The sequence below is a fragment of the Pseudopodoces humilis genome, chromosome 1 (assembly GCF_049639895.1).
Source record: "Pseudopodoces humilis isolate 2021_Gansu_Grassland_sample_001 chromosome 1, ASM4963989v1, whole genome shotgun sequence".
Classification (NCBI taxonomy): Eukaryota; Metazoa; Chordata; class Aves; order Passeriformes; family Paridae; genus Pseudopodoces; species Pseudopodoces humilis.
In genome coordinates this window covers 118617446-118640238 of record NC_142200.1, presented here as the reverse complement: position 1 = coordinate 118640238, position 22793 = coordinate 118617446, and the positions used below count along the sequence as shown (strand labels likewise).

Genomic DNA, 22793 nt, shown 5'->3' with positions numbered 1-22793 from the left:
ACTTAATAATCCTCCAAACTCAGCAGAAAAATTACTTGTGCAGATAAAACCTCTCTCCTCATTCCCAGCGATAATTTCTCATGACATTTTCCCTTGGAAAACAATTCAGACCTGGGACTATTTTCACAGAGTTCGGCAGTCTGGTCTCTTTTGAATTTCAAATTTCAAAGCGTTTTAGGAAATCTTAATACATTTCGGGGTTTGAATGGTTTCAACTGTGATGCTTAGGACAGGGCAGGGCCAGAAACATGGTGAAGTTGTCATTTTTAGCTAACTTTCTTTTGTTGCTAGTGTTTCTTGCAGTACAGGCGGGTTTATATGCTTCTGGACTTAGAGGTATTTTTCTTTTCCATAGTTCTTGAACCGCTGTACATTGTTTTGTGTGGGATATGGTCCAGAAGCCACATTCAAAAATGTGGAAAATACATAGTAGCAAATCTTTTCACTCTAGGCAATGAAAAATTACAATCCAAGAAGATATCCAGGATCCAAAAATATAAGCCAAATGGGTGTCCGTGCGTGCTTGTTTATTAGCCAGTAAATTCAAATGGCACAGTGTTGTTGAATACTGAGTAATCAGGAGCTGTTTTTGTCTAGTATAATTCCTGTCTACAAGCAAAGGATTTTCCTTGGAAAAGGACCCATATATAAATGAAGACCAAACTTTTAAGGGTTTTTCATGCCTTGCCTCAAACTATAAAATTTTATGGCATATAGTATAATATAATACATGCCTATCATATACAACTTTCTGATATTCCTATTGATGAAAATGTGTCAACTAGAGTACTATAAAATCTCCAGCTGTTTATAGGGAAACGATTTTCAAATGTGCATTTGGATATGCTCTTTTAAAGCCTTTCTCATTTTTTTAATACGAAATATATGCAGATGTGTTTGTTTAGTGCTGATAGGAAGGATCGACAGACACAAAGGCATCAGACTCTATTTCATTTCCACAAGGGTTGACTTTAAATATTAAATGTTTTTAAGCTCTTTGGGATGAACCTACCTTAGATACTACCATTTCTTTAAAGTTAAAGACAAATAAATTAAAAATAGGAATCAGCCAGCAATATGCAGACCTTGCAGAGGTACACAACAACGTTACCCTCCTAAAACCCTGCGCCTTTCTCCCATTCTTGCTCACAGTAGCCAAACCAGCCTAAACCACAACATTTGAATGGCATAGCACTAGCAAAATAAAACAAAGCCCATCTCTCATATCAAACCACTCCATTCTTTTGCAAACCCGACTTTATGACACATAAAGGAAAACAATGCAGTCTGCTGAATCAATGTTATTCCAAACCTGTGCAGAGAAAGAGATATCCACAGCTGGTTTGGAGAGATAGATAGATAGATAGATAGATAGATAGATAGATAGATAGATAGATAGATAGATAGATAGATAGATAGATAGATAGATAATTAATAGGCAATTCTCAAAATCCCACCCTAGCCCCTGACTAGTCTGTTTATACCCCCTGAGATCACTCGCCAAAGTAACAGCTCTGAGGATAAGGATCAGGCCTTAATGTTAGCCAGAGAAAGATAGAGTTCCTTTCACCCTTTCATTCAAGTCCTGGAAATTCAAAGACTGAAGTTAAATCCGGCCATAAAGTTTATTGCTGAGTAATCACACTCTAGTGAGAACAGTCCACTTAAATAAAAAGAATGTTGAAGTAAACACGCAGCTGGGGCCTACCCCACAATGACAGCCAGCAATATAAGGCAGAAAGGAAGAGAGCAGAGCTAGGGGGATATTTACAATCTTCAATAAACCAAGCCCGTATTTCATAATTTGCAGCACTCTAATGACCTGTAGTCTCTTGTATTAATGCTACAAGTTACAGTCAATTGGTTCTCTTTAAAAAAAAAAAAAAAAAGTCATAGGAACATATATATGTGTACACACGTACACACCCTTTGTGTACACGAATACACCAATATTAGACACATATATGCATCTGCACGGCTTTACACAGACCTACAAACTGATTTGTACATGCAGGCACACATGCATATAATATAAATATATTCATATTTACTCAATTATATGTAGAATCAGGAAAAAGTTATAGCAACGTTATGAACTCGCATCCCCAAAACACACCACGCGCATGCAGATGTACATATACACATAGCTAAAGCTTTCTGCACAGCCCAGTGCAGAAAATACGTATCTAAGCACTCCAGTACAGTCCGTGCCATTTTAATACTGGCTCTCTGATATGCAACATATTTCACCAATCCAAAGATTATTACCATATCATCACGCCTCCAACCCTATCATGCCTACATAAGATACTGCCCAGATAATATCAAGCCCAATCTATTTTGTTTCCCCCTTTTTTAATCGCCTGCAGTAACTACTCTTTGCTAAACAAAACCTCTCCAAACTTGGAGAGTCTATTGGAGCAAAGGAAGTAATTATCTTCTGCGGTAGTCAAAGTGATTAAAGCTAGGCCCCAAAATCCATCTCTGCCAAAGTCGCTTATTGTGGTTTACTTTGATTTGATCGCTAAAATAGAGAGCTAGCTGCTGCGAGTGAAGGGATGGGGGGGAGGTATTTGCAGCGCAACCTGGATCATTAGTGCTTGATCCTGCCTCTCGGGCTCGGTGGGACCGTCCTGAAAACCTCCAGGCGGAGAGGAAGGGAAAGAGAAAGAGAAAGAAAGAGAGAGGCGAGAGGCAGCGAGAGCGAGCAGGAGCCTCGGCTTCCCCACTGTACAAATAAACTTTAAGGAACTTGTGCACAAAACTTACCTTTGACTTGCAAGGAGCCATTTTTCACATAGTACTGAGAACTTGTGGTTTGGATACTTCTGTCCCTAAACCTGACAATTTGAATGGCCAGGAGGCACACGTAGCCTGCAAAAGAGTCAAATGAAGTCCAGCGTCAGTGAGATTATATGTTATGTGGTATATAATGTTGGATGTCAACTCCCCAAAACCATAAAACTTACTTTAATGGCACCACGTGACTTTTTATAGCCAGTGAGCCTATCTGTCTGTGCTATGGATGATTTTACGATCTAATTCATAGACAAAACCCTATTCATTTGGCACCCAAATGTCATATAGCCGGAACTGGGGCTTATAAAGTTTACTGTTTTATAACTTTTAAGGGAAGGCATCAATGTAACCAGTCAGTAAATGTGCAAATCTTTAGTTGCTCTTAGAAGCTCAGAAGAGTTAACCATTCAAGCTCTGATGGGGTAAGTAACATTACGTTTATAGCAAACTAATTGTAGCGAAGAAAACCAAAAGTTTAAAGGGTGAAGAGTGGGAATGTGGCTAGAGAGGGTTACTAATAGATGCAAAGGGCTTGGACATGGCTGTCCTAAAATATACTTAATGAAACCACAGGAGAAATTCTAGAGCGATGCAAACACACCCTGGAGTTCTCAGCGTATTTGAAAAAAGCACATGTTTTGGGGTTTGGGTTGTGGGCTGTTTTTTGGGTTTTTTTTTTTTTTTTTGGCGTCTTTTTTTTTTTCCCCTTAATTTTAACCATCTAGCAGACAATTAACAGTTGATTCAGCCACAAAGGGTGTAGACTGTGGTCCTGCGATGCAGCTTTCCACCTAGCGAGAAACAAGTAAGGAAGAACTTATGGTCAAACTTTCAATTAAAAATACTGGTAGCGGATAATTGCAGCATCCACCATATGTAACGTGCAGCAGGAGCCAGGTAAAATGTAACAAACTCTGCACGGGCTATTTTTTTTTTTTTTTTCTTTTTCAGAGGCAAATCAGGAAGCACAACTTCTTGCTTTGCACAAATCAGATCACAAAAACTTTACAATAGAAAGTTTATTTTTTTGTTGATTTCCAGTCAGGTTTTTTTTTTAAAAACAAATAATAATAATAATAATAAAAAAAAAAGCTGATCACAGTTTGCTCAAACAGCCAGACTTTGACTATATTTGTAACTTTGTTCACAAAAAACATACATCACAGAAGCTGCGCTTAATAAGAGCCACTTCTAAGAGTTCGTGCAAAGAGTCATATACAAAGGCACAGCAAGGACATACTGCTTGGAATCACAGTTTTCGTCACAGATTCACTATTCACTACACGTAGGACAAGTTCAGTTGATTTCATCATTTCACCTCTACAACAGCATTAATTACACAGGAATTATATAGGTAGTTTGAATAAAAATATTTTTAACAGCTTGGAGCTATACAGACATTAACACTTGACCACACATGCACAGTTAAGCAGGTTGAGTGCAACACATAACATTTGTACTAAACCGGGGGAGGGTTTCCTTTCTCTCTCTCCTTTCTTTTTTTTTTTTTTAATTTCTTTTTTTTTTCTTTTTGTTCTTTTTTGTTTAGTTTTGTTTTGTTTTAACAGTTACTTCAAGTAACACAGCTCGCTTCATATAAATAAGTTAAAACATCTATTATTTTTTTCAAGACAAAGCCATTCAAGACAAAGAAATGTACGATAAAAGCAGATCTACTTATACACGCGAGAGAATGGTAATAAACAGGCTCATGATTAAAAGATGAATAAGGGCGACAAGAACAGGGTTTCTTCACAGAAGTAACACAAGGAAGTTTTAGAAAGTCAACTTAGTACTGACATGAGACGACGCAGGGTCAGCTAATACTGCTCAGTACTTTTAATTGATCAAGCGCTTAGGGACGGAATGCCCCTCCTGCAGCTGCCATGCTCATACTTTTCAGCTTATTATCCTTTTTCCATTTCATTCTCCTGTTTTGGAACCAGATCTTTATTTGTCTCTCTGAGAGGCAAAGAGCATGTGCTATTTCAATCCTTCTTCTGCGGGTCAGGTATCTATTGAAGTGAAATTCCTTTTCGAGCTCCAAGGTCTGATAGCGGGTGTAAGCAGTCCGAGCCCTTTTCCCTTCTGGTCCCCCTATGTTGTCTGGAAGAGAAAAGTACATGATTTAGATTCTCAGCAGCCTCTCAGAGCCTTCGTGTCTCAATTGCAGCTACCAGCGACCAGGACCGTTATTCTCAGTCCTGCTTGGTTTTGTTTCTGGTTTGGATAAACGCTCAACAAGTTTCCCCCTCCAGCCCCTCTTAGGAAAGGCTTGGGGGAGGGGGATTTGGTAGTCTCGGTAAGTTTTCGCCTGGATTTGCGATTCGATTTTTTAAATTTAATTTTTCAGTTTCCTTTTTTTTATTTTTCCTTTTTTTTTCCTTTTTTTTTTTTTTTTCTTTTTTTTTTTTTTAATAAGGTTAATTCTCCCCCATGCCTCCCCCAGATAACCTGATTTGGAGGATGTCTCTGCTGATAGCTGGGTTTTCAGAGCTAAGAGAGCAAGGCTGAAACGTGCAGCCCTTTCCCACGGCTGAGCTAGGGAAGGCTCTGGGAGGCAGCGAGCCTCCGGCCGCTCTCCCAGCAGCGAGGGCAGGGCAGGTACCCGGGGCTGAAAGTTGCTTCACTCCCCCGCGCCCTTCAAACCCTCTACCCCGAGTTTGGGGAGACTCGCCCTCCCCCCTCCCCCACGGCTTCCCAGCAGTGAAAACTGCCCTTCTCGCCCTTTCCTATTCTCTTTTTAATATGTCTAAGCAAAATAAATGGGGTCAGCCGCGCCGTTCCCACTGGAAGATCCCCCATCCAGAGGAGACCCGGGAGCAGCCTCTGCTCCCGATCTCCCTTCGGCAAGGCTCCTTCTACTCCCCCCGCCGGCGCTGGGAGCCAGGCGGGCGGTGTTTTCGGGGCCGAGCGGCTTTTTTTTTTTCCTTTCGGGGGGGACTCGCCCAGAGAAGGGAGCGTGCTTCCCTGCGAGCAGAGTTGTGATGTGCGCCGAGACTGCCCGCTCTCACGCCCTCCTCTTCCCCTCTCCCCGACCTTGCTCGGCGCAGCCACCCGGTTTACATTAAATCCTCCTTTTCCTCCAGAGAAATAAAGAAAGAACAGGGTATTTGCTTTACCATGACTTATGTGCAGTTTTCGCATCCAGGGGTAGATCTGGGGCTGTGAAGGCTGGGCTGTGCTTTGGTCGGTCGGGGCACTTGCCTGCTCGCTGCTTGCTGGAGTGTCTTCCTCAGTCCCAGACGAGGTGCCAACCCCGTCTCTGCTGATGTGCGTGTTGCTGCTGGAATTGGACGAAGTGCTGGTGGAGTTGGCGAGGGAGTTTTTCACCCCGTGGTGACTCTCGCTGACAGGCGAACCGGCCACGGCGGTGCAGGGCAGAGGGTCAGGGGGAGGCGAGTGGGAAGACGTCGCGGGCTGGTTGTACCTGGGCTCTGTCGAGGCAGAGGTGGTGTTGGCCGGGTAACTGCGGGGTCTCTCATTGGCACCAAAGTGGGTGGAAGCAGAGCGCCCGACGCTGAGGTCCATGCCATTGTAGCCGTATCCGTACCTGCCGGAGTGCATGCTGGCGGAGTCCCTGTATTGCTCGCTCACCGAGCTGTGATCTCCATAATTATGTAACTGGTAGTCCGGGCCATTTGGATAGCGACCGCAAAATGAGTTTACAAAATAAGAGCTCATTTGTTTTTTGATATGTGTGCTTGATTTGTGGCTCTTGGTCGTTTTGTGCGTCTATAGCACCCTTGCACAATTTATGATGAATTATGGAAATGACTGGGACATGTACTTGGTTCCCTCCTACGTAGGCACCCAAATATGGGGTACGGCTTCACATCACGTGCTTTTGTTGTCCAGTCGTAAATCCTGCCTGATGACCTCTAGAGGTAAACTCGTGCACTGGTGGGGGAGCTGGGAGGGCGCGGGCGGCCCGGGGCGCGCCTCCCGTGCGCGCCGCCGCCGCCGCCGCCCGCCCGTCCGCCGGCCTCCAGCGCCACCCGCTGGCGGCGCGGGGGATGGCGCCGGCTCCGCGGGGTCGGCCCGGGGTGACGGCCCCCGACGGCGGCGCGGAGAGGCGAGGAGAGGCGCGGAGAGGCGCGGGGCTCGCCGCCACCGGCACCGGCAAAGCGGCGGCGAGGCTGCGGGGCCGGCGGGCATTGGTCCTCCGAGCCGGCCGCCGGGGAGCTGGGTGTGCAGAGAGCGATCCGCTTTGTGCCTGCCTTCTCCTCCGTGCCAGGCTTATTTACAGCAGTTCACAAATCCTACACGATCCGTTCGCGGGTGCTGGCAAGGCTTATGTCCCTTCTACATATATATATATATATGTGTGTGTGTGTGTGTGTGTGTATAATTTCCCCCACACTTGTTCCCGTTCCGGAGTTTTCGAGAGGCAGCCGGGTCCTGCCGATGTGAAATGGCAGATTTCTATTAAAGATAAGTATCGTGCAGCGTTTTTCCAACTAGGGGGTCAAATTCCAGGCAACTTTGCTGCTGCCGTTATTTTATCGCCTCTCAGAAGGAAAAAAAAAAATCCTCTAAATGCGGCGGTAGCCATTTTGCATTATATTCTCCAGATTTGGCTTTTAAAACATTTAGAATGGTAGCCCAAATTGTGCTGCCTTCCACACAAAAGAGCCTCGATGCGTATACAAGTGCATTTGTACACAGCTTCACATGCACACTCATGCACACGCAATTTAATATAGAGAGATATAACATATATATTAATCAATATTTTTGCTGCGCTTTTTTTACTTTTACAAATCTCAAAGTGGAAGCATTTTATGGCAGCTATTTTTCTTCAAAGCATCAATTTATTTTTTCCAGTGCTAAGTAATGCGAATGTGAATTAAGATACCGCAGAAGCAGGAAAGAAAATCCCCGAGTTAATAAGACCTTCTCTTCAAATAAGAAAGAAAGAGAGGAAGGAAGAAAGAAAGACAGAAAGAGAGATAAAAGGAAAAAAAGATCGATCTAAGCTCACGAAGCCCCAAGAAATGTAGTCCATAATTCAAAGCCTCTTCAGTGCAGAGCTGAGCTCACCAAAACCTTAGTGTAAGCTCAACGGGAAACACAGAAGATTGCCCGCTTCGAAACCTTTTCCCTCGCTTCCCCTGAAGTTTAACGCCGAGTTTTCACTTTAATACTAGTAGTGCAGACTAAGCAGTTTAGCGGTATTTAAAAAAAAATCTCCCTGCAATTCATCTCCGCTTTAACTGAAAGTTTATACACAGGGATTTCTACAACGTTTTTTTTTTAAAGAATTTTTCTCCCTTTTGCTATTTAAATATCTTATACATAACTAAAACTTTTTTCCCCCCCTGTGGGTCATAAACTCCCAAACACAGCATAACAAGATGGCCCACCGTAGCGGGAGCTAGCAAAAACATAAACCACATATCTTCTAAAATCTCTTGTCTTTCTACAATATGAGTATTTCTAATTTTAAAAAAAAAAAAAAAAGATTAAAAATAATTTGCTAATCTTTTCTCACACAAGCACACCAGGGACACTCACCCGCACATGGATACTCATCTCAAATATTTAAAATTTTGGGCCAATTCTCTAGTACTTTAACCGACACCATATATGCTTTGGGAAGGTGGTTACATACATACATGCCTGTAGCTCGAAAGCTGGGGCTTCCACATATATTAGAGTAAGTCACAGATGATTGCAAATATACATTTTTTAACCAAGCCTTTTGGGGATTAATAGACTGTGACAAACCTATAGGATTTCAGTAGCAGAAGGAACACAAGGTAAATAATAATAATAGTAGTAATAGTAGTAAGCACTAAGGAAAGGCCTGGTAGCGTTTATTAAACGTGGTTCTACTCCCCTGACTTTTCCTCTGTTTCTTCGCTGCTGGGCTGTGTGGAATTTATGAATTTGTTTTCCTTTTTCCATTTCATCCGCCTGTTTTGAAACCATATTTTAATCTGGCGTTCAGTAAGGCAGAGAGCGTTTGCAATCTCAATACGTCGTCTTCGGGTTAAGTATCTGTTAAAATGAAATTCCTTCTCTAACTCTAGCGTTTGGTATCTGGTGTAAGTTTGCCTCCCTCGTCTCCCATGTGTTCCATATACTGTACCTGTAGAAGTAAAGACAAAACGATCGCATTGGACAGGGCCCAGTGATTTCAGACCAGAAAGAGCGATTAGTATATTCTGCCTCCTTTTGCAGGCACAATCACGGGGAGTGGGGGAAGCTGCTCTGGTTTCCTGGAGGCTTTTTTTTTTTTTTTTTAAATTTTTCTCTTTTCCCTTTCTTCTGCCTGACGAGCTGTAAATGAGGATGTGCAGTGTGCTTACGGGTGGCGGGGTAAGGGGGATACAAAGAGGCAATAAGGCGGACCTAGGGAAGGTGCAGGAGGTAGCACGGTGCGAGTCGCTGAGCAGAGGCTGCTCTGTGCGCGCTGGGAGCCTGTGCGCACACACAGGCACAGGCACACGTGTGCTAGCCGGGAAGCCTCACGCATGTGTCTGTGCCTGTGTGCGTGTGTGCACGCACATGTGGCTGTGTTGACACAAACACACAGCCATTGCCATGGCTGGGACTACAGAAGATCTCTAAGTATAATTATAGACATCAGCTAAAGATCATAGAAGAGCGTTTTGTCATTTGCTCCGGAATTTATTGCTCTTGAATGCAAAGCAGCATCGGAATGGTCTTGCTAAAAGTTTAATTTTCAAAAAAAAAGGAGTGAAACCTGTCCCTGCAGCAAACATAAACTCGGGAGGATGTGAGAGAAGGCGAGTCATTAGCAAACACTTGAAGTAAAGGTTTAAATTTGGGATTATAAAAAATAAATGTCATCTATATGCAACCCTCCCACTCCACTCCCACCCCCCATTCCCCCAGCACCACTCCTATACAGAATAGTTCAATTATGTGAAGTTCACTCCTAAGTCTGAAAAAATTCGCGATGCCGTGGAAATGCGCCCACGGCCCCAGAAACGTGCTCTCAATATCCAATACTCACAGGCTAATGAGCTGGGGGAGGGGGGGCGAGGAGGAATGTACCACAAATGCTTTGGATCCTCAGTACAGAGGGCATATTCCATGCATCGCTCTCTGACAATGAAGAAGCAGAGCAGAGGCTTTGGGATGGCTTTAAGAGAGTGATAAAAGTGCTTTGTTCCTTTTTATGTCCTTTTTTTTTTTTTTTTTTCCTCTCTACTTTTCAAGGATTCCCCTGTAACTTTCACCAGTAAACCTACATAGTGGGATCTTGGCCACCATTCCCTGGGTGCCAACGTGCCAGGTCTAAACCTGAGAAGATTTCATGTTACATATTGCCCTGCAGGAACCGTGTTTCTCCAGCAATCTGGACTTTATCTAACAAAAAAATTATATATATAAAAAAGAAACTTTGCCTTTTCCTCCCCTCTCCGCCCTTGACTGCACCGAGATGCCTTACCAGCGCAGGAGTTCATCCGCTGCATCCAAGGGTAAACAGGGCTCGTGTACTTCCGGTCGGTGCCTTCGTCATTTATAATTTTGGCTTGGCCGCCGCTGGTTTTGTACTGTTGATCGGGAGAAAAGTGCAGGTAGTCCCCGGGCCCCCTCTGTTTGCCACTGCCGGAAGGAGAGGCGCTACTAATGTCCTTGTCCGAATAAAAACAAGAGGCTCCGTACTCATAGGAAGCCCGACTGCAAGCAATGACGGTGTTGGACTGTTGGTAGAAACAAGGTGAGGTGTAAGTCTTGTCCTGCAGGCTGCTTGCCCCGTACGAAGCCGGAAAATGCCTGAGAGCATCATAGCCCGTCGGGTACAGGGGGATCTGCCCGAGGAAGGAGTCCTGGCCCCCGGGCAGGCTCCCCGGGAAAGTGGGATTCACAAAATAGGAACTCATTTGCTCTCCCCCTCTCCCGGACCGTGATTTGTTGTGTATTAGTACATCTGGCGATAACTATTAGGAGTCATCGAAGTGGTTTGTTTCTGGATGGCCGAGCGCCAAAAGCGACAGCAGAAAATAGGAGCAGCTGACGGCGGGGCGGCCAATGGGAGCGCGAGCGGCGCCCGCTCCCCCGGGGCCGCCGCCACCGCGCCGCCAACTTACCGGCAGCGCCGGCCCCGCCGCGCCGCCCCGCGCCCCCCGCACCGCGCCGCGCAGCCCGCGGGACCGGCCGCGCCCCCGCCGCGGCGCCGCCCCTCCGCGGGAAAAGAACCCAATAATAATAACAACAGCAACAGCGATAATTCCCGGCAGAGCGGGCGGTGCGAGAGCGGGGAACGGGGACACCCCCACCCCCCCGCCTCCCCTCCTGCTGCGGCTGCTGGAGGTGTGTGTAGGGGGGCGCCCTTAAAAGTTGGAGACCCCACGACAAGGGAGTCGCGCGACCCCGTGGGAAGGGTGGGCGAAGCGCCCCCGGCTCTCCGGCGGAGGGAAAGAGGAGGGAGGGAAGGACACGGCGGTGGAGGATGCTGCGAAGGGAAACTTTGGAGCGAAGGGAGCACGTGAAAGGGGGAGCGGAGCGCCGCGCAGCGTGGGAGGCCGGGGGGGGGGGGGGGGGCAGCCCCTCTCCGTTTTGCCGTCGCGATGCCACAACCTCATCCAAGAATTTTTAAGCTATTCTAAAACGTATTTATTTATCCATTCAGTCGAAAATTGCCCCTCCACTAAGGCTTCCCTTCGGAGCTCAGGGAGCCCACCCCAGCCCCGAACCCAGCTTTTGTGAGAGAGGTTAACGCGTCCTGCAGTGGAAGAGGTCTCGTATCTTAGTGAACATCCCCATAGTCAGGAGGTTGGGGCGGTGGCCTTCTGGGGAGTGGGATTTTTGATTTGGACCAAGTGCCCGAGGAGGCCTCGGGAAGAGCCGCATGGACTCCAGGCTCCCACCGGCAGCCCAGATGAAGTTCCATGTGTCTCTTCTCCCCAAGTCTACCCTCCTCTCGCCAGAGCAGAGCCGAGGGAATCAAACATTCAAATTCAAAAACGAGACAGTAAGACTATCCCTAATTAATACAACTCCGCTAATGAGTCAGCAGAAGCCAATCGGTTTCGTTGTTGCTCCGAATAATTTGATCAAACGTGGATTTATGTCTTAAAGAGGGAAAGAACAATACACGAAACAAACATTTCCACCTTCATTTTTCAATATGGCAGTTACCCCATAGCGGAAATATAATTCTTGGCCCAAGGCTCGGGCAGTAACAGTGCTGATGAAATTTGCTGATGCGCATTTAAGTCAGCCGTAACCCTGCAGTTCCTGCAGATAACATGAGGTTGTTCATTCCAAGCTGTGTTTACTCATAATCCGTGCCCATTACAACAGATTGAATAGACTAATTTTAAACGCGCTCTGTCACGTAAAGTGACATTCGTACGAGCACAGTTTCCTAAAGCAGCTTTCAAAGGAGAGTTTTGTGTTGTTGGGAGACTATTTATCTCATTTCCGGGGGCAGATTACGATACCTATAAAACAGTAGTGAGTTAAAACATCGCTCCACAATAGTTTGTATTGTTTGCAGTCTCAGCTGGACTTTCACATTCAGATGTTGATTGCCTTCGGGTTTTTTTTCAACTTCCTTAACCTCTTCAGCCCAGCTAATCCACAAACACACCTGGTAGAATTACAGCTCACTAGCTGCATGCTTTGAGAGGTCATTTCAGAAACATGTATTTCCTGAAAAGCAGATTTCTCCGGAAAAATGAGGGGTTTTTTTACTCAGTGAGAATAGTTTCAAAAGGAGGAAACACCAGCAAGGAAGCACTCATACACAGCATGCTAAATGCGAAAAGGCTTTTAAAAGAGCATATTTTCGCCAGTTTAGGTCAGAACGAAAACGCAGCACGGAAAAATGAATGCTCGGGACAAACAAACCCCACCGGCCTTACTTCTAAAAAGTTGTGGGCAGACGATCTTTTGTTCGAATCCATCACACAAAGACCAAAACAAAATTTAAAACAAAAACCACCCCAGGTTTAGTTATATTTACATTTTGTAGCATCGGTTACAGTCTGATATTTTTCCCTCCCTCTATTTATTTTTGTTTCTTTCCCGTTTTTCAAGATACTGTTTGCGTCCAAACCAAGTTGTCAAAGCCCGACCTCAGGGAGCAAAAATATTTCTTCGTCAATCCCATAATACGAAAAAGGAATGAAATCTCCACATTTGCGTGACTGGGTCGTGTTCGAGTAGTTACAGTGACAGCTAAACAATCTGCACCACAATCTCCGCTTCAGTCACATTCAGGCGTCCTTTCCGCTCCTCCCCCTACCCCAGAAAACCCCGAATCACAATAATCCGCTACCCCCCAGGTCTGCCGAGGAAATGTCCGGCCTGGATGCATTTCGCAGCAGTTTTCCATCACCATTCCCACCCCCACTCTGGAAAGCAGAAAGCAAGCTAGTCGCTGCATTTTGCCACCGCAACGAAGTCACATTTCGCGATACCTGTGTATTTCATACCCCGTTTATTTGTTTTCGTAATTCCACGCACCCCCAGCATCTCCTCCACAGAACATTTCTCCTTCCTCCTCCCGCCGAAAACGCGTCCGCGTCCCCAGCCACTTTCGGATACAGGTGCGGGAGTAGTTACCCTCTTAAGCTTAAAAGCCTCCTTCTCCTCGTACATAAAACCACTTTCAAATCATTCTCGTGCTCGCCAGCGTCATCAAAACCAACCTTTAACTAATAGCTCCTAATCCAAACAGTTTGGGCAAAGCGGACCGTTGTTTAGACTGGCGGGGTACAGAGAGCCTGGCCGGGGGGACGCGAGCTGGTCCTCTCCAGCCGGCTCCCACCGTGGAAACTTGCGGTTGACACACACCGAGGTACAAGCGGAGGGAAAGGGGAGTGGGCAGAGCTGGTCCTGCCAGAATATTTTGCCCGGGGGCGAGCTCCGATACTCCTGCAGGAAAAGGTAGGCCGCTTTTTTTTTTTTTTTTTTTTTTTTTTTAACCTCTTGGTGTTTTATCTGGGCTCCCCCGAGCAGCGCGGGTTACCAGCGCTGCTCTTCCAGGGACTGCGGGGGCCGCTCCACTCCTCGCCCGCCTCCGCCATCCCGCCACGCCGTGGCAGCACTGAGCAGCCGCGACCCGCAATAAATAATCCGGCGCTCACTGCAGCTCCAGTCCGGCGGATACCGCAATGCAATGCAAATGCAGTGCTTTATCAGCCCGGCGGCACAGGCAGAGCCGGGGCCGCCGTTTAAAGCCTTCCGAGCCTCTCCTTCGCCGTGAGGAGGCGGGAGCGGAGCCGGGCGGCAGCCGCGGGGGGTCCCGGGGGGCGCCGTCCCCGGGTCCCCGCTGCCCCCCGCCGGCACACACCGCGGGGCACCGGCCCGCCGGCCGCCGCTCCCCGCCCCAGCGCCGCACCGAAACAGTCACAACAAGGACAGAAAGGGGGGGGGAAGCTCCGTCTCCGGCGCTGAAATGGGTTTAGCCGCCACCAAGCCCGCTCCGCGCAGCCCAGGCGCGCAAGCAGCCCACGCCGCGAACCGCCGGCAGCGGACCCACAGCCGGGCAAGGGATTTATGCAGGCAGCGCTCGGTCTGATAGAGAAAATTTAAGGCACATTCGGGCTGTTTTCCCCCGTCTAGAAATAACCTTCCATAGCAGAGAAGCTAGGAGACATTGTGCTGTTTGTTTCTTTGGGTTATTTTTTTGTTTCTTTTTTATGAAATAGTAAAAAATAAATCACATCTAAATTTCGTCAACCGCAAATGAAATTTCAGCTAATGAGTTAATGCTGCGAATTAGTATTAAAAAATGTTTGGGGATATCACTTTTTCCCCCCTCGTGCTGGGAAAAAAATACCCCCTCCACTGATGCTATAAAACTGAATTATTAGAAAATAACCTGAACGTCACAACATACCCCTGGCTAATGTAAAAAGAAATCAACTTCATATTAAAAAAAAAAATAAAATCCACCGCTTCCTTGCTAAATCACAGAAAATAAACATTTTATTTAGGCGTGTTTTTGCATGCACTGATTAAGTCCAAATTAACTGAGCTGCAGCCATCTCTATTTTTGGCCGGTAACATTTCCATTTGGTTTAATTGCACATGTCTAATATTTAAACGTATTAAACCATTTTTCCCTGCTTACAGTAGTGTCATATACATTTCTCACCTTTTAGGTTCTGGCTCACAGGAGCCCCTGCGACTTTGACAGCTGTCGTTTTGGCTGCACAGGAGACGAATCGCCCTCCTTTTGGTGCCAGAAGAAGCAGGAAATTAGCCAGGTTGCAAGTTGAAAATCTGCCACGCCAGTGCTTTGAATCCAATATGCCACACCTTCCAGCGGGGGAACTGGAAATTGCCATCCCGGATCTGTGTTCTAGGCGGCTGCTTATGCCGAACCTCCGCACACTTTGTTCACTATTGCCTTACAAAGAACAAATGAAATGGGGATTGAAAGCCAGAGAGATCCGAAGCAGGACAGAGCTCAGCAAAAGAATGCGGCTCTATTCTCGCAAGGGAAATTATAAAAAAGTTCATGTTCACGGTTACCATCCACATGACCGACAACGACCAATGGAAAAACCGAACAACTCATAAAGTTGTATTGCAAAGTTGTAAATTTTCATAAACAACAACGGATTTATGGCCTTTTCCTCATCACTAAGAAGAGGCAGGTCTTAGAGAGGCGCCATCTTACCACAGAGGCAGCCCTAGAGTTTTTTAAAAGACCTGGACTTTGTACTAATTTTATTAAAATTACAATTAGTGCGTTGACCAGGAACGGACTGTAGCAGAAAAAAGGGAACTTCAGCGCAAATAATGCTCCAGGTCTTACCTGGATTTATCTAGACGAATAAAAGGACTTTTCGGGTTAGATTTTTTTTTAATTAGAAAAAAAAAATAAAGGAGGGGAATATTAGATCTCATCGACATTGCTTGGTACCTGGCAAAAATTAGACATTTTCTAAAGCGGGGCAATTTTTCCCCAATTTCGTGCCACCGTGATGCCCCCTGGCCCCCGAAAGCCGAACACACAAACCATACACGTACCCGATCAGATCATTTACACTTGGAAGTTTCGCATTTCACTTTCTGTGCATTACAAAATGTTTTTTCACTGCGTGCGATTTCGACTTGATCGCCGATCGTCTGGACTGGGGTTATGACTGCAAGAGGACACGGGAGCACGGTGGAAGGAAGCTCTCCCATAAAGAAGGCTTTCCGCTTTATTAATCAACAACGCCAGGGAAAAAAAATCATGAAGTCGAGATATAGATATTGACTGATTCCTATCAATTCGTTACCTTGGGTTTTGCTTGTTGGTTTTTTTTTTTTTTATTTCCTTTTTGATTACAGGAAAAAAAAATTAGATTATCTAATTTCTCTATTTGTCTATGTAATATATATTTTTTGGTGCTCCCCTCGAACTGGTTCCTTAATAAAGAAACACAATTCATTGTCAACAAGCATATTTATTTTCTGTGTAACATAAAACACATTAATCGTGGGAGATACTTGAACACGGTATCACTTCCAAAGAGAGTTCACAGACATTTTTTTTCCCACTTCCAATACTTACACGGCATATCCAAATGTTCACAACGAACACACCGAAACACATTGTAACATACAATTTGTGAATAAACTTTAGCCAAACCTTCAAGACGGATTTATACAGAGTTCTTAACAATACATCATGCTACAAAGTTTCCAAATTAATTACATACTTCTCAATTTATGACATGATCTTACAAATGAGGTTCAAGACGAATATAAATGACAAAAAATATTACAATATCTGCTATTGTAGGAAAATTAATGGTATTACATATTAACACGTTCAGATAATCAGGACAAACAGTTTGTGGATTATTTTTTTTTAAAGGTGGTTACATGATCATTTAAATTCACTTTTTCAAAGAACACTTTCCGCTATATTAAGTAAGATCAACGTAGAATAAGAAAACGGCCTTTAGCAGAAGCAGCTGAAGGTAGAAGCCAACGGGAGATATTAAACCGCTTTGTACAATATTGGCGTGTGTTTGCTTCCTCTTTTAGAATAGCAAAGAATCGAGAAGAAAGATATATTGCAGCATATGGTTTTCATTTATAATTGCTTTGGAATAAATATATTATTTTAAATTTAAATATATTCAGACTTTTCGGTACCAAATTCTATACCAAAGCTATTGATGCGTGCTTTTCAAACAACTACGCTTACATGTCTAAAAGCATTTTGCGATTCACATTAGTAATCTTGTAACATCCTTTTGACTACTAAAATACAGTATACTTTCGAAGATAGGTAGGCAGAGCAAGATATATAGGTAGGTAGTCTGGAAAATAGGTAGTACAAATAATTGCTGTAGATTGTAGTGGTTTGTGGAACATTTTTCCCCCCTTACTTGCTGTTTAATCTTTTGTTAGTGTAGCTGTTACTTATGATACTTTTCTAACAACAATTAAAAAAAAAAAAAGAAAACAAAAAGAGAAGTGCAGAGCTACTTATTCAAAATTAGGTAGTTTTTCTTAATGTGAGCCTAATGCACTTTTCCCCTTACACATGATTGGGACTGTGGAGTCAGGTAGTTACTTCGGAAGGTCACGGTTTACTATCTGTGCAAGCAGCAGTTCTCCCACTGAAATGTCCCCTGAAGAAGCCCACCCAAGTTAGGGTTAATGAAGAAAAAAAAAAAAAACAAACTGATTGTAAGATGCTCTTAGGAGATATTACCGAAAGGTTCGGCATAGGGCAGGTTTGGGGAGCATGGGAGAGTGGAGAGAAGGCTGGAAAACCAACCCAAGAAATGTTTTCATGTTTGCAAACGCTCGCTTTCAAGATGATTATTAAAAGGAACTGATTTTTTTTTAATAAAAACAGTAAGTCTCTCTTTTTTTTTTTTTTTTCCTCCCCTTTCTCCTTTAAAGGGAGCTCTTCCAACTGTCATGTGCATACACTATTCTAAGAGATCACTTCCTCGAGTGGGACTCCTTAGTCCTCCTCCTCTTCGTCTTCTTCCACTTTCTCAACAGAGGCTGCTGCTGACGTGGGCTCGTTGGGAGCCGGGGTGCTGGAGCTCTCCTCCTTGTGCTCCTTCTTCCACTTCATCCTCCGGTTTTGGAACCAGATTTTGATCTGCCTCTCCGTCAGGCAGAGGGCATGGGCGATCTCTATCCTTCGCCGCCGAGTCAGATAACGATTGAAGTGGAATTCCTTCTCCAGCTCCAGAGTCTGGTAGCGGGTGTAGGTCTGGCGCCCTCGCTTCCTATCTGGACCTGAAAACAGGCACACACACGGCCAGGAGTTAGACAAGAGGTGGAAAGTTTGCTCTATTTATTTTTCTTGATGTTTTTAATAAATAAACAAACAAACAAACAAAAAAGTGGCGAGCCAGAGTGAACGATTCCCTTCTTCGACTTCCACTCGCCCCCCCACTTTGCCCTAACAAAGACATTTCAGCCACACGACCTACCCTGCTCAGGCAGGGCAAAAATTAAGTTGCTCGAGACCTAGAAAAAGTGAAGAGAAAGCATTCAGGAGAGGAGGTGGGGGAGGAAATTGCTTTTTGGGAGGAGGAACTTTTCCCCCAGGCGATGTATTTCCCTAAAACCTTCCAGACTTTCACGTTTCGCAAGGGGAAATAAAAAGCTGGAAGGCTGGGCTGTATTTATTTTATTTTAATGTCGTGGGCTCCCCCCACCCATCCCGCCTGGATCGTAAACAATACATAGCATTTAGCTGCAGAAGAGAGCTCTCTTTTTTCACACACACTCTCGTCCCCCAGTGCCCCCCTCCCCCCTCCGTTTTCCTGTTTAGTACATTTCTATAGATCCTTATCTCCGTGGAAAAGGGCAGGGGGGACGAGGGTGGCACGTCTCGGCAACGCGGGCCGGCAAAGTCCTCAACATGCCGTCCCTCGGTCCTAAACGCCTCTGTCCCCTCCGCCTTACCCAGCCAGCGGGATTTTTTTCCCCCAACTTCGACAACAGGGCAGGGGAGACGCTTACCCGTGGGGGCTCTGGGAGCCCGCAGCCAACTCTCCGCTTTTTCATAGCAAACAGCGCAAATCGACTCAATGCTAAAATTCCATAGCAAATGGAGTTAAATAAATTTACGAGGCTAGAACCCATTAATTGGGCAATAAAAAGTTTTATGATACTCATTTACATACAATGCCACGGGCTTTCTACGCAATGGCGCCTCGGCTATAATTAAAACCATAAAGGCTGTGCTGACAGTAATCCTGGCGACACGCTTTGCCTGGCTGCCACGGCTCCGAGCCCTCTCCGCTCGCCCCTACCTGAAGACCTCATCCAGGGGTATATCCGGAAATTAGGCTCAGCCTGGTTGTGCAGGTTGCTTTCCTCCGCTTTCTCACAGCTGGGTTTGGTTAGCTCATTGCAGAGGACGGGAATGTTCTGATCAAAAGAGGAACAATGCAGGTTGTAGGCATCAGAGCCCAGGCTGTATCCGGAAGAGAACGGGCTTTGATATATGGTACTGTTCACATTGTACAAGCCGGGCATGGAGGAGGCGAAGGCACCCGCGCCTGGTCCATAGCCGCTTCTCTGGGAGTTGCTTGCAAAGGAGCAAGAAGTAGGCTCCGCATTTTGGAAAAGAGAAGCCCCCGCCGTATATTTGCTAAAAAGCGCATTCACATAATACGAAGAGCTCATAATTTTGACCTGTGATTTGTTGTCCGGCAGGCTTCAGTGTCGGTTTTACGAGGTAGCGTGATATATGATAACATTACACCCCCAGATTTACACCAAACCCCATTTTCTTTTGGACTGAGCTGCCCGGAGCACGTGACCGGTCATGTGACGCCGCCCGCCAATCCCCGCCCGCCTCACAGGTGGTGCCGGCCGGGGCCCGACGGTGCCGGGCCATGGACGGGCTGGGGCCGGGGCCGCCACAGCCGCCACCGCCTCCGCCGCGCCCGCCAGCGCCCTCCAGCCGCCGCCAGCTCGGCCCCACGGGGACCCCGCACCCCGCCTGCTCGCTGATGGACCGCGGGGGGTGGGGGGGGGAGCGTTGGGAAAAATCATATTCTAAACCTTTAAATGTATATATTTATTTAATTTTTATATACATATACACATATAGCATGTGTGTGTATCACGTTTAAAGGAGGTGGCTCGTTCCCCCCGCTCTGCTTTATCGCAGCGGCGAGAAGCAGGCGGTAACCCTGCAACAGGGTTTGCGAGGGCACCCCCCTCCGGTCCCGAGGGGCTGCCGAGCCTCGGGAATCAAGGCGCTTCCCAGCAGTCAGCCCCGGGAAAAATATCACAGTCACCCTCCCCGGGAAAGGAGAACAAAACAAAACAAAACAAAATCCCCCAAAAATCCGGCCCCCAAACAAACAACGGCGTCCAACTGAACAAAAAAACTCCCAGCCAACAACAGAACACACGAAAAAAACCCTACCGCCCACCGCAAAAAAAAAAAAAAAAAAAAAGGGGGGAAATTAAGAAAAAAAAATAAATTGAGGGCTCAACTTTCTGAACGTCTCAAGAAGAAAAAACAGAATAAACCGAAACTCCAGAGTTGAAGAAGTCGCCTGCAAATGGCTTCAAATCGCCGCCGCCTGTTTGCTGCCCGAGTTACCTTTCCGCCCTACATACCTTGCAGTCCAGAGCGTGAGGCGGCAGCGGTACGCTCGGGTGACGGGGAGAGTTGCTGCTTTTCTAAACACTGGGATCCCCAACAATGCGAATGGCTCTCCATTGAGGATGCTGCTCCGTGCCCTTCCTTTAAACGGATCGTAAAATGAGTTTCCTTCCCTCAGACAGGGAGTCCTGGTAAAGACAGCTTTTACTGCCTGCCTGTATTGCACATCATAAACTGGAAGAAGCACAATGGAATTGCCCCGGAAATTCTCCTTTCAATTATAGTTTGGTGCCCCGTGTACAAAGACTTTCTCACCAGTTAAAATTGTCCTTGGCGATATTTCGCACGGACCCTAAACTTTATGTTTTGTAAACGTGGAGCACCCCTCTGCCCCCCTGCACACCTCCAACACACACCCGCACACACACACCCGCGCACCCTTTGGCACCCTTTATGCGCGGTTATTGCAGCCCCATGAACACAGGTTACTGACAGAAGCAAGTCAATTCTTGAAAGCCAGATCCCTGAGATACCGGTGCTTCAGAGCATGCAGATGTGGTGGATGTACGTAAATGTTTGCCAATTGCTAAGTGTGTGTAAACGCAGTTATTATTCGCAGGCATAAGGGAGAAGCCGACGAAGGAGCCCCTTCGGTTATTTCTTCCAATTCACCAATATTAGACAATATCCCTGAGGTGGCAATCACGGTGCGGGAACATGCCGGCAGAAAAGGCTGCTGGAAGGGAATAGAGGCCCAAGAACTTAAACGAATGCGATGCAAACAAGACAACGACCAAGAAGATCAAAGAGGCTGAAGTAGATGGCATTAGATCAATAAATTGCTCCTTTGGTGACAACATACCAAGATGCAAGAAAAAAGCAACAGCAAATATAACCAATGTCTAGACTTAGATATGGATAGCGTAGGACCGAATAGATTGTCTGGATGGTTGTATTTCGAGCTCTCTGATTCTCTACAATTTGCATGTTTATGTATTTTTCTTTGCTTACATGTGTTTATTGCCGCCACGGGTTTTTTAAAATGTATTTTTCCTTCAGCTTTTTTTTTTTCCTGCCTGCCCTTAGATTTATCGAAAAAGCCTTCACTGAATAAATGCTAGAAGGACCCCCAGACATGGGTCCCCACCACCTCGTTGACTCCCCCCACCCTCTGCGAGTTAGGCATAACGCTGCTTCTGAAATAACTCTCTGAAATCTCTCGTTTTGTTGTTTACAGGATCAGGCTAGATTCCCGCGACTGTAAACACACTTTTCATTTGAATTTATTTTTTTCCAATCGGAAAAGGGTGAACAGGCACAGATTTCAAGTTTTTGATCATGGCAATATTCTCACACGCTTTAAAAATAATCCTCTAGGACGGATTAACTGTATTTTTTTTATTTTTTTTTTTCCTTGTTAGCTCTGGACTACCCCTCTTTGGCACTGAGCTTTTCCGGGAAGTAAAATGTAGTGATAAAACGGTGCTCGTAAGTTATAAGCGACCTGGGAGCACTACATGATTATGGCTTGTGTACTAAGCAGTATCTTGATGTGGTTCATAGTAGAGAAGATTTTGTTGGTTTGGAATCTGTTCTCGCCATAATTTATCCACGATTATAATGGAACATGCTGTGCCAAGTTATTACTTAGTATGACGATGCATAAACACTTTTTAATTTCAATATAATTTTACTGCCCAAGGAAAAAAAATAATTAATCATAATAAGTTTAGCAATGCCATTGTAGACAAACATTTGATAGGAAGGCTCTTGTTAGAAAGCAGGGAGTGGCTGTTAGTCTTTATCCCTAGAAAGAATTTAATCTTTGGATCAGTACGGGGGAAAAAAACTAGCTCAGTGCATTCCCAGTGCTGAATTTCGATATAAGGAGAATGGCTTTGATTTAAGGAAATGTAAGTAAGATGCAGGGAAAGTAGTTCTGTTACAGAGCTACTAGAGAACATGCAACGATTTGTTTAGTTGTCTGGCTTAAACTTACGAAATACAACGTTTCTATTTCAGCCCATATTTTATGCTTCCTTTCCTCCTGCATTTATTTTCCTTCCAATTACTTTTTTCCCCTGTCTTTTTTGGCAATTGCCATCTGAAAATATTCCACAACTCCACACTAAGCCTCATTCTCAAGACGCGGGAGCCAACAAAAGCAAAGCGGAAAAAAAATAGGAAAACGATTCGAGGAAACAAAATAGACGGCGAGAACAAGTTAGGAATGACTTTGAGAGACATGTCAAGTTTGCAGAGCATCAGCCTTCTCACATCTGTGTAATATAATCACAACGGGTCCCACAGAGCTGAAATTGCTTCGGACACAAGCAGGGCTTTTTATTTGTATCAAAGACAGCTGTTGAAGAATTTCACCCGCCGGTAAATAATTTTCGAACAAGATTTTTGCAGCACTGCCGGTTCCCCGCGCGGCTGTCTCAGCCACGCGGAGCGGACAAGGGCA

At 45.5% G+C, this 22793-nt stretch overlaps 4 protein-coding genes across 11 annotated transcripts in view; all 4 read right to left on the bottom strand.

Moving 5' to 3' along the window:
• Nucleotides 1-15077, bottom strand: part of HOXA3 (homeobox A3) — a 45098-nt gene extending 30021 nt beyond the window's left edge. For 7 of the 8 annotated variants that reach the window (XM_088053887.1, XM_088053892.1, XM_088053874.1 and 4 more), the window contains exons 1-2: nucleotides 14885-14984; nucleotides 2770-2874 (exon numbers count right to left, since the gene is read on the bottom strand). Coding sequence is in view for 1 of the 8 variants with exons in the window: in XM_088053927.1 (XP_087910053.1) it covers nucleotides 2770-2874; nucleotides 14885-15077 (298 nt within the window). In the remaining 7 variants the exon portion in view is untranslated. Of the gene's footprint in view, nucleotides 1-2769; nucleotides 2875-14884 lie in introns of all 8 variants that reach the window. The other variant, XM_088053927.1, reaches the window with a different exon arrangement.
• On the bottom strand, nucleotides 3804-6692 carry HOXA5 (homeobox A5). Its single transcript, XM_005518901.3, has 2 exons — nucleotides 5922-6692; nucleotides 3804-4905 (listed from the first exon to the last, which is right to left on the bottom strand). Exons 1-2 carry the CDS (start codon nucleotides 6481-6483, stop codon nucleotides 4655-4657), a joined length of 813 nt encoding a protein of 270 aa, XP_005518958.1. The 5' UTR covers nucleotides 6484-6692; the 3' UTR covers nucleotides 3804-4654.
• HOXA6 (homeobox A6) lies at nucleotides 8591-10780 on the bottom strand. The gene is made up of 2 exons (XM_005518900.3): nucleotides 10223-10780; nucleotides 8591-8893 (listed from the first exon to the last, which is right to left on the bottom strand). Exons 1-2 carry the CDS (start codon nucleotides 10656-10658, stop codon nucleotides 8634-8636), a joined length of 696 nt encoding a protein of 231 aa, XP_005518957.1. The 5' UTR covers nucleotides 10659-10780; the 3' UTR covers nucleotides 8591-8633.
• Nucleotides 15078-16171: 1094 nt separating the features above from the next.
• On the bottom strand, nucleotides 16172-19500 carry HOXA7 (homeobox A7). Its single transcript, XM_005518902.3, has 2 exons — nucleotides 19017-19500; nucleotides 16172-17991 (listed from the first exon to the last, which is right to left on the bottom strand). The coding sequence occupies exons 1-2, from the start codon at nucleotides 19390-19392 to the stop codon at nucleotides 17708-17710; spliced, it is 660 nt and encodes a 219-aa protein (XP_005518959.1). The 5' UTR covers nucleotides 19393-19500; the 3' UTR covers nucleotides 16172-17707.
• Nucleotides 19501-22793: the final 3293 nt, after the last annotated feature.